The sequence below is a fragment of the Cervus canadensis genome, chromosome 1 (assembly GCF_019320065.1).
Source record: "Cervus canadensis isolate Bull #8, Minnesota chromosome 1, ASM1932006v1, whole genome shotgun sequence".
Taxonomy (NCBI): Eukaryota; Metazoa; Chordata; class Mammalia; order Artiodactyla; family Cervidae; genus Cervus; species Cervus canadensis.
The window spans coordinates 37,615,018-37,625,057 of NC_057386.1; the positions used below are offsets into that span (position 1 = coordinate 37,615,018).

Below are 10,040 nucleotides of genomic sequence, written 5' to 3' on the forward strand. Positions count from 1 at the left end.
TCTCAGCCTGGCGAACAGTCTTTTCTTCCTCTGTAGTTGCATTTTGCCTTGTTCCTGAGACTTCTCATCTGGTCTTAATCTCTCTTGCCTCTTCCCCCTTTACAGTGCCTATGGAAACTGGTTCCCCGGCAGCAAGCCTCTCATACAGCAGGCCATGGCCAAGATCATGAAGGCAAATCCTGCCTTGTATGTGTTACGTGAACGGATCCGTAAGGGGCTGCAGCTCTATTCATCTGAGCCCACTGAGCCCTATCTGTCCTCTCAGAACTACGGTGAGCTCTTCTCCAACCAGATTATTTGGTTTGTGGATGACACTAATGTCTACAGAGTGACTATCCATAAGGTGAGAGTCAGACGCATGTGGATGTGTGGGGCTTTGTATATGCCTATGGGAGGGTGACTGGGCAAATGTGTGCATACTGGAAGGAAGGCAGGCTGATTGTGTCTAGACTGTGCTAACTGATGTAACCATTCTTTAGACCTTTGAAGGAAACTTGACCACCAAGCCCATCAATGGGGCCATCTTCATCTTCAACCCACGCACAGGGCAGCTGTTTCTCAAGATAATTCACACATCTGTGTGGGCTGGACAGAAGCGTTTGGGGCAGGTGAGCCTGTTAAAGGGTAGAGAGGCTGTAGAACCTTGCTGCCTCTTATTCTTTGGTATTGGGTGGATGTGTGAGAGAGAATCTCCCTATTTCTCTTTTTGCTAATTTGAGGGTATCTCATTTACACTTTCCCCCCTGAATTACTTAACTTGAGAAGTGTTCTTCTTGTAGGAAGTCCAAGAATAATTGGTCTCTAACCTATCTTGAAGAGGGCTATGGGAAATCATCTTTCTAAAGGGAACACACACTCTTAAAATGTCGGTTTCACCAAATCTCTTCTCTACCTCAAAGCCTTTGGTAACCCCTTACTTCTTACTAAGTTAACTCTTTGGTTTTCTAGATCCTTAATATCTAGGTAGGCTGTCATTTGTCCAGCCACAGTTTCTCTTCCTCTGTAGCATGTGCCCTCTGGCAGTCAGTCCAGGATCCTGGTATCCCAAACCCTGGTGAACATCTCCGCCTCTGTGGCTTTGCTAGAATGAACTCTTCTCTTAGCTCTGTTAATCACTGTCTTACTCGTTCCTCAAGACTTCTTTCTTTGTGCAGCTTTTTGTGACCTTTAGCCTTAATTTCTTTTGTTGCTGACATAGTGTATGTATAGTCAAACACTAGGCTTGTGTGAGTTTTGTCTGGCCAGCTAGGTTGAAACATCCTTTGGGGCAAGACAATTGGACAGTTTTCTATAGCTCTTGAGTACCTAACAGTAGCATGCAGTAGAGACATAGGGTAAGTGTTTCAAGATTGGGATGTTCTGTTCTAGCTGACCTAGGAGGGCGGAGACTCAGTTTCCCTGTCCTCCTCTCTTGTTTATTAGTTGGCTAAATGGAAGACAGCTGAGGAGGTGGCTGCCCTGATCCGGTCTCTGCCCGTGGAGGAGCAGCCCAAGCAGATCATTGTCACTAGGAAAGGCATGCTGGATCCACTGGAGGTGAGGTGGTGAATGAGGTAGAAGGAAAGAGGGCTGAGACCTGCTGGCTCTGTTTCTAAACTTGGACTTGATCTTGTCTCAGGTGCACTTGCTGGACTTCCCCAATATTGTGATTAAAGGATCAGAGCTCCAGCTCCCCTTCCAGGCTTGCCTCAAGGTGGAGAAGTTTGGGGATCTCATCCTTAAAGCCACTGAGCCGCAGATGGTTCTCTTTAACCTCTATGATGACTGGCTCAAGACTATCTCATCTTACACGGTATGAAACCACCTTGCTAGGAGCGCCACTCTGAGAGGAGTGGGTTTGGAGTCACAAGAAAGTCCTGTGCCTTAACTTTCTCCACAGGCCTCTTGGGGGGCTGTTTTCACCTCATCCACCTGTGGATGGGCCAGTGCCCCTGCCTGCGATGAGGGGGACACCTTAGTGTGTGAGTCTCCAAAGGGATGGGCTGGCGGAGAGGGAAGAATGTCCAGTAGCTGACCTCCCTTGCCACCATACCTCTCCCCAGGCCTTCTCCCGCCTCATCCTGATTCTGCGCGCCCTGCACGTGAATAACGACCGCGCAAAGGTGATCCTGAAGCCAGACAAGACTACGATCACAGAACCGCACCACATCTGGCCCACTCTGACTGATGAGGAGTGGATCAAGGTGGAGGTGCAGCTCAAGGACCTTATCTTGGCTGACTACGGCAAGAAAAACAAGTGAGTGGTGGTGGGGGCTACCGATGAGAGCTGCAAGGGGTGAAATAGGTGGCTCAGTATATACTTTCTGGGATTTTCGAAACATTTTAAGCCAAGACGATTCTCAAGAAATTGTCATGGAGATGCCTATAGGTGGTGTCTTCTGATGGTGTAGGAAGTGTCCATGTCTCAGGGCTCAAGCTGACTCTTGGGCACTGTTCCTTAGCAGAGGCACTGTTGGCATTTTGAGCAGGGTGTTTCTTTACTGTCCATGCAGTCCAGGGAGTTCTAATATCCCAGACCCCTCAGTACCACAGCTTATCACACAGACACACACACAGTCCATGCAGTAGAGGGAATTCTAACATCCCATGCCCCTCAGTACCACAGCTCATCACACACACACACACACACACATATGCACGCACGCACGCACACCCACATAGTCAGTAGAGAGAGTTCTAACATCCTAGACCCCTCAGTACCACAGCTCGTAACACAACACACACACGGAGTTCTCACATCCCAGACCCCACAGTAGCACAGCTAATAAAACACACACACACTTTCCTTCTTTCTCTTTCCCTGTCATTTTTGCAACCAAAAATGTCCATAGATTTCCAGACATTGGTAAGGGTGACTGACGTGTCAACTCTGAGAACTTGTTCCAGCATTTTCGTTTTTGAAAGTTTTTCCAGTTTCAGGGCACTTTTTGTTGAGGTAGAGTGGGAGGTGTGGATGCTAAATCTGGTTTGAGCATGATCAAAAGGTGTACAGGCATAGGGTCAGCCTGGGATGTGACAAATCTGATCCATATTAGTGTATTTCCACTTCACACTTGCTGTATGAGTATCACTTAGGATTGTCTGGGGTCAGGGTACGTATGGGCTCTGTTTCTCACCCAGTTAACAAACTTGCAGTTAGGGGTATAAGTGACCAAGGGAAGGGATCATTGTGGTGTGACTCACACTGTCCCCACAGTGTGAATGTGGCATCGCTGACACAGTCAGAAATTCGGGACATCATCCTGGGGATGGAGATCTCAGCACCATCACAGCAGCGGCAGCAGATCGCTGAGATTGAGAAGCAGACCAAGGAACAGTCGCAGCTGACTGCAACCCAGACTCGCACTGTCAACAAGCATGGTGACGAAATCATCACCTCTACCACCAGCAACTATGAGACCCAGACTTTCTCCTCTAAGACTGAATGGAGGGTCAGGTAGTGCACAGGGCAGAGGGGTGGGGATGGGAAGGCCTGTCGGTGCTGCATGAGGTGCTTGAGTTGAGAAATGCCAACATTCCCTGCCTGTTTTTAGGGCCATCTCTGCCGCCAACCTGCACCTAAGGACCAATCACATCTATGTTTCATCTGATGACATCAAGGAGACTGGGTACACCTATATCCTTCCCAAGAACGTGCTTAAGAAGTTTATCTGCATATCTGACCTTCGGGCCCAGGTGAGTATGTTTGTCCAACTAAGCCACAGTGTGTGCTAAGCATTTATGAGCCTAAAACTCACCTGAGATTTCCTGGAACTGGAGGTGATGTTTTGAAATTCATGGATGAGTAAAGTATATATAAGGATAGCCAAAACAGGGAGGAAGCTTTTGGCCCCTACCAGATACCAAAGCATTATAAAGCTGTGGCAATGAGAGGATGATGTGTGATTGACCTAGAAGTTATTGGAAGAAAGTATCATATAGTCAGAACCAGATTCATGTGTATACAATAAATCAGGTATATCATTTGAGGATTCCACTTCATCTGTGGGATTGTGTTTTATGACATTGAAATAATCAGCAAAAGGAGACTTGATCCCTACTTTGTAGCACTTACAGAAGTAAAATCCAGGTGGAATAAAAATCTGGATATAAAATACTAAACTCTAGTATAGTATTAGAAGAAAATATTTATTGTCTTAGTGATGGAATAATCTTAAATAAGATACACAGCACAAAAGCATCATCAAAATGATTAACTTGTGTGTGACAAAGAGTACCACAAAAGACAAAAACAGGAAGAAATAAAAGATAACTAAAAGATTGAGCAAAGAGTTTCAAGGTAGTTTCAAAGAGAAACCGGTGGTAGAAACAGTGCTGTGGATTTACAGACATGTACAACTTGTTGAATGCCTGAGCTGTGTGCTTGTGTGCTCATTTGTTTATGGATACTGTACTTAAATACTTAAATAATCAACTGGGGAATGTGTGAGGAGTGCCGATTCCTGGACCCCACTCAAGATTCTGATGTGATTAAGTCTGAGATGAGGTCCGTGTTTAACATTTTGAATAAGCACCCCCAGGCTTTTTTAATGCAGGAGATTCTGGCCACATTTTGAGGAACTCTGTCCTTGTCCTGGAGAAGGGAATTAAGCACAAAGCTGGTACTAAGAATCTCTTTGGTTCCTGATCCCCTTGTCTCCAGATTGCAGGATACCTGTATGGGGTGAGCCCACCAGACAACCCCCAGGTGAAGGAGATCCGCTGCATCGTGATGGTGCCACAGTGGGGCACGCACCAGACGGTGCACCTGCCTGGCCAGCTGCCCCAGCACGAGTACCTCAAGGTTAGTGGAGGAAGTGGGAGGGCTGCGGCTTCCTGCTGTCTATGTGGTGAAGGGAAGGCAGAGGTTTTACTCTCATGGGTGGGATTCCTGGGCCCTAAATAGCTTTCCTTCGCTATTCCTGTAGGAGATGGAACCTTTAGGTTGGATCCACACTCAGCCCAACGAGTCTCCCCAGCTGTCACCCCAGGATGTCACCACCCATGCCAAGATCATGGCTGACAACCCATCTTGGGATGGCGAGAAGACCATTATCATCACCTGCAGGTGGGCTTGAGCCCCCTTGGGAGGAAGGGTGACGGGAGGCATTGCAGGCCAGGGCCCAGAATGGTGGCCTTAGCTCTGACTCTGTCCTCATTCCTCTTCCAGCTTCACGCCAGGCTCCTGCACCCTGACAGCCTACAAGCTGACTCCCAGTGGCTATGAATGGGGCCGCCAGAACACAGATAAGGGCAACAACCCCAAGGGCTACCTACCCTCGCACTATGAGAGGGTCCAGATGCTACTGTCGGATCGCTTCCTTGGCTTCTTTATGGTCCCTGCCCAGTCCTCGTGGAACTACAACTTCATGGGTATGTGGGCCAGGGTGTGCGGTGGGGGCAGGGGTGCACAGGAAAGTGAGGATGAGGTTAGGCCACCACCCTTAGCACTTGGGCCCAGATTCTGGTTTAGAGATGGCCTAGGGGCCCAGGCTGGGTGAGGCAGGTGGACCTTGTCAACGCTGGCCTCTTCCTTCTACTCCAAGGTGTCCGGCATGATCCCAACATGAAGTACGAGCTGCAGCTGGCAAACCCCAAAGAGTTCTACCACGAGGTGCACCGGCCCTCCCACTTCCTTAACTTCGCTCTCCTGCAGGAGGGCGAGGTCTACTCTGCGGACCGAGAGGACCTCTATGCGTAGTCGTCTCCTCATCTCCTGCTCCAGCCTCTGGTCAGGGCTAAGAGCCTTTGACCCCACAGACAAGCTGGTGACATTCAGCAGCTTGGCCCTTTTTTCCTCTCTTTTGTGCTTGTGATGTTGTTGACCTCCTGGTGACTTGTAATTGTGAAAAAGTATAATAATAAATTTTGTATAAATAGGAGGTTTTGAAGCTTCTTTTCCCCTGAGCTCAGATTCTGGGTGTAGGGATGGCAGAGGCTGGACATGTTCACAGCAAGCTGCTGGACTGAGCCCTGAGGCCCCCTGTTCGGAGCTGTGGGCATAAATATCCTCTAAGCTCAGTGAGCTGAAGGGGAGTTGGGTTTTCACACCCCTGCTGCTGTGACCACATTCGCCAGTTTTCCCCCAGATACTTGTAAACCCTCACCGCTTTTCAGCATCTCTTGGAGCAGTCACTCTCTTGAGTGTAGAAGCTCCTGGCTTGTTCTCGGTAGCTGTAGAGCCCAGCTTAGCCCCTTAAGCTTTGTGTCACTCTCAGCCTGTCCTGGAAACAGGCACGTGGCTGGACAGCTGGCTGCCACTGGCTGAGGTCAGTGACAGCCCTCCTACCATTCACCTCTTGGCGGAGAGCTGGCAGCCAAGTCAGGCCCCATGACTCTAGACACAGGGGTGGAGCCTGGTGTGGACACTGGGGAGGGCTTGACAAAAGTGACCACTTACAGACCTGGGCCTCAGCTCCTGGACGCCTGGCCGGAATGTCCTACTTCCTGTGACCTTGGGGGCTTTAACAGGACAGGGTCCAGAGCCCTGAGTCTCTTCCAGCCTTTTCCCTGAATCGCTCCTCCCTTGTCGCTTCTACCCCGCCCTCGACTGTCCTAAGCTGCTTCCTGGGCCGGGACTGATTGGCTTTTTCCTGCCCCAGTTGAGGGAGGAGGGTGTCGCACCCCTGGTCGCCTATGGCGGACATGGATCCCAGAAGGGTGGTGCCTGGGGCGCATGGCTGGGGGTCTCGGGTGGCCGCGGGGTCGGGGACGGCAGCGGAGCTCGTGTACCACCTAGCGGGGGCCCTGGGCGCTGAGCTGCAGGAGCTGGCGCGCCGCTTCGGGCCGGAGGCGGCGGCCGGGCTCGTGCCGCTGGTGGTGCAGGCTCTGGAGCTCCTGGAAAAGGCGGCCGTGGGGCCCGCCCCAGACTCGGTGAGTCACGGCGCCCTTCCCCAGCCGCCCGCCGGGCCAGCGGGGGCTGACCTTAACAGCGTCACCTCCCCAGCTGCAGGTATCCGCGCAGCAGGCAGAACTCGAGCTGCGGCGGCTACGAGAGGAGAACGAGCGCCTCCGCAGAGAGCTGCGCTCTAGACCACAGGGTGAGTGCCGGCCTGCGGGGCTCCGTGGTCGGGGCGGCTCAGGGCTTCCCCCTGCGGGCCCGCTGTTGAGAACTCCCCTTCCTCAGAGGAGCACGCTCTGCTGCGGCAGCTCAAAGAGGTGACCGACCGCCAGAGGGACGAACTCCGGGCGTACAACCGCGACCTGCTGCAGCGAAGCCAGGAGACCGAGGCGGTGAGGGCGGGGCGGGGCGACGTGCGGGGCGCGGGGCCCTGCCGGCCCTCGGGCGCCCCGCCCACCAGCCCCTTGGCTCCGCCCACAGTTGCAGGAGCAGCTGCAGCGCCTCCTGCTGGTGAATGCGGAGTTGCGGCAGAAGTTGGCCGCGGTACAAACCCAGCTGCGCGCTGCGCGGGACCGCGAGAGCCAAAGAGAGCAGCGGCGCGAAGCGGCCGTGGAGCCGCCTCCGGAGCCGGTGCAGGGCCAGGCCGCGGGGCCCGGGTGCGAGCAGAGGCGGGAGTCCGAGCGGGAGGCCGCGGGCACAAGAGCCCCGGGGACCCCCGAGGACCCGGTGAGTGCCCGATGAGGGACCAGTCCGGCTCTCGGTGGGCACTCGGGAAAGTTCTGCTGTAGGTAGCAGGGCCAACAGGCTAGCTGGAAGGTGGTTACGAGTGTGCGCCGCCAGCCGGCCTCCGCCCCTACTCTCAGCCAGAGCCCCGGCCTGGCACCCATGGTAGCGCCCTGGCCTCCCAAGTCTCCCTGCCAGTCCTCTCGCATCGCTGTCCAACCGAGGCGCCCCCTGACCAAGCCTGTCCTTCCACAGGCGGATGCCCCGCCGCCGCCAGGGCTCCCCGCCAAGGCAGGGCAGTGCGGCTTCAGTCGAGAGGAGGTTCAGCAGATCCTTCAGGAGCGGAATGAGCTCAAAGCCAACGTATTCCTGCTGAAGGAGGAGCTGGCCTACTTCCAGCGGTGAGGGCGCCGGGCAGGGCCCGGAGGCGGGGGCGCCAGGTGCACCTGTTCCCTGGCTTCGGTTCACCCGCCTCATTCTTTGAGTGGTTGATATGTCCAGGGTGTCATGTGCCACCCACCGTGCTGGGCACTGGAGGACGTGAGTCATATAGTCCCTGCCCTCCCGGATCTTCTTCCACACAGGGGAGGGCCAGTGCTGAGGGTCAGCAGCAGTGGCTGTCAAGGAAGAACTCCGAGGAGAGGTGACACCTGAGCTTAGGGCGGCAATGCAGAGTGTTCCCAAAAGGGGCAACAACATGCACAGTACTTGGGTCGAGACCTATTCTTAGCATCCCCACTGCTTTGTCTCTGCCCTTCCTCCTCCTCTGTAGGGAGCTGCTCACAGACCACCGGGTCCCTGGGCTTCTGCTTGAAGCCATGAAGGTAGCTGTCAAGAAGCAGCGGAAGAAGATCAAGGCCAAAATGTTAGGGACTCCAGAGGAAGCTGAGAGCAGGTAAGGCCCGGCCTCCGTTCCCACCGAGCCTGGTCACCTTCTGAACCCACTGCCTCAGACTGTGCTTGTCACCTAGCTTAGCCACCTCTGGAACCTGCTAACCTGGCCTGGTCACCCCCCCAAGCCTGCCGTCCTCAGCCCACCGCCTTCTCCCTGGATCACAGGTGCTCCCACCTGCCCTGCTCGCTACACATCCTGACTCTGCTTCTCCACAGTCGGTTTTCACTTTCTTTGGTTTCTTGTCTTGGCTGCATGTTTATTCTCAGACAGGTAAAGGTAAGGCTGTAGCTACAGGCCCTGTCCGCGGCCTGCTATGTATCTGGCTAGAAAATAAAAGCCTCAAGATGTCCTCTGTCTCCCCAGATTTTACTTCTCTCCAGCTTTCCTTAACTTTTTATGTTGGCGTATAGTGGTTTAACAGTGTTGTGTGATGGTTTCAGGCGTACAGCAAAGTGATTCAGTTTCCCTCACTCCAGCTGTGGGGGCCCCAAAGTCGCTCTGTCCTCCCCTTCCTGCTCCTCGGGGCTACACGGAAGACTGAACACAGTGGACTCCCCTTGGCCCTCAGGGCCTTGATGAAGGACCCTCACTTCTCCTCTCCTCTCTTCTCTCTTCTCTGCCTCAGTGACGATGAGGATGGCTCATGGCTCCTGCTCTCCAGCGATAAGGGAGACCATTCTGAACCCCCAGCCCCTGAGTCCAGAATACGGAGTTTGTATGTTGAGGGAAGAGGAAGGACGAATGTGGTCGGGGTGGGGGTGGAGGGGCCCACCTTCCCTCCTGCTGCCCCAAGCGAGTAGCATGCCCATCCCCTCCTGCTCCTCTGGTGGCCCCTTACCGCCCCCTGCCTCATGCTGCCCTTTCTTGCTCTGGGGCCCCTTTTGACAGCTCTCCCTGCCACCCTCAGCCCCTGTCCTTGACCTCCCTGGCAGCCAGGCTCAAAGCACCTCTTGGCTCTCCCCCCAGCTTTGGCCAGTGGTATCGGGGTGAAGCAGAGGCCCCTGGGACTGAGACCAGCAGTGTGGCTCCCAGCCAGCTACAGGGAGGAGAGGAGACCCCGCAGCCACCCCACCTGGAGCCGGTGGGCAGCCCAACAGCCCCCAACTCCTGATGGGTCCTGCTGTGCTCTCAGTGAACATCTTTGTCTGGGGTCTCAGCTGCCCCAGAGGCCTGACTTTGGAATCTGTCTATGGTTGGATGTGTGACCTCAAATGAGGACTGGGCTTCCTCCTTCCCTGCCCTTCCCAGGCTCTTCTCTAATCCTGGTCTGAGCCGGGGTCTGATGGGAGCTCAGCCTACTTTCCTTCCTATCAGTTCAGCTCAGTTGCTCAGTGGTGTCCGACTCTTTGCGACCCCATGGACTACAGCACACCAGGCCTCCCTGTCCATCCAGGAGTTTACTCAAACTCATGTCCATGGAGTTGGTGATGCCATCCAACCATCTCATCCTCTGTTGTCCTCTTCTCCTCCTGCCTTCAATCTTTCCCAGCATCAGGGTCTTTTCCACTGAGTCAGTTCTTCCCATCAGGTGGCCAAAGTATTGGAGTTTCAGCTTCAGCCTCGGTCCTTCCAATGAATATTCAGGACTGATTTCCGTTAGGA

At 53.9% G+C, this 10,040-nt stretch overlaps 2 protein-coding genes across 3 annotated transcripts in view; both read left to right on the top strand.

Annotated features, from left to right (window-relative positions):
- Positions 1-5,861, top strand: part of PRPF8 (pre-mRNA processing factor 8) — a 32,527-nt gene extending 26,666 nt beyond the window's left edge. For both annotated transcript variants that reach the window (XM_043478383.1, XM_043478384.1), the window contains exons 33-43: positions 106-343; positions 480-608; positions 1,423-1,536; positions 1,619-1,792; positions 2,043-2,236; positions 3,197-3,436; positions 3,534-3,675; positions 4,643-4,783; positions 4,908-5,047; positions 5,150-5,352; positions 5,526-5,861. In XM_043478383.1, coding sequence (XP_043334318.1) covers positions 106-343; positions 480-608; positions 1,423-1,536; positions 1,619-1,792; positions 2,043-2,236; positions 3,197-3,436; positions 3,534-3,675; positions 4,643-4,783; positions 4,908-5,047; positions 5,150-5,352; positions 5,526-5,680 — 1,870 coding nt within the window. In that variant the 3' untranslated portion in view covers positions 5,681-5,861. The remainder of the gene's footprint in view (positions 1-105; positions 344-479; positions 609-1,422; positions 1,537-1,618; positions 1,793-2,042; positions 2,237-3,196; positions 3,437-3,533; positions 3,676-4,642; positions 4,784-4,907; positions 5,048-5,149; positions 5,353-5,525) is intronic.
- A 483-nt stretch (positions 5,862-6,344) lies between these two features.
- On the top strand, positions 6,345-9,871 carry LOC122447715 (Rab interacting lysosomal protein). Its single transcript, XM_043478385.1, has 8 exons — positions 6,345-6,852; positions 6,926-7,019; positions 7,106-7,212; positions 7,301-7,546; positions 7,799-7,944; positions 8,316-8,438; positions 9,064-9,153; positions 9,405-9,871. The coding sequence occupies exons 1-8, from the start codon at positions 6,616-6,618 to the stop codon at positions 9,547-9,549; spliced, it is 1,188 nt and encodes a 395-aa protein (XP_043334320.1). The 5' UTR covers positions 6,345-6,615; the 3' UTR covers positions 9,550-9,871.
- Positions 9,872-10,040: the final 169 nt, after the last annotated feature.

What these genes read in the sequence shown, in the direction of transcription:
- LOC122447715 (XM_043478385.1), top strand. Translation starts at nt 6,616, where the DNA reads ATGGCGGACATGGATCCCAGAAGGGTGGTGCCTGGGGCGCATGGCTGG. An exon ending in GCTGCGCTCTAGACCACAGG is followed by an intron (nt 7,020 to 7,105) that starts GTGAGTGCCGGC and finishes CCCCTTCCTCAG; the next exon opens with AGGAGCACGCTCTGCTGCGG. An exon ending in CCAGAGGAAGCTGAGAGCAG is followed by an intron (nt 8,439 to 9,063) that starts GTAAGGCCCGGC and finishes TCTCTGCCTCAG; the next exon opens with TGACGATGAGGATGGCTCAT.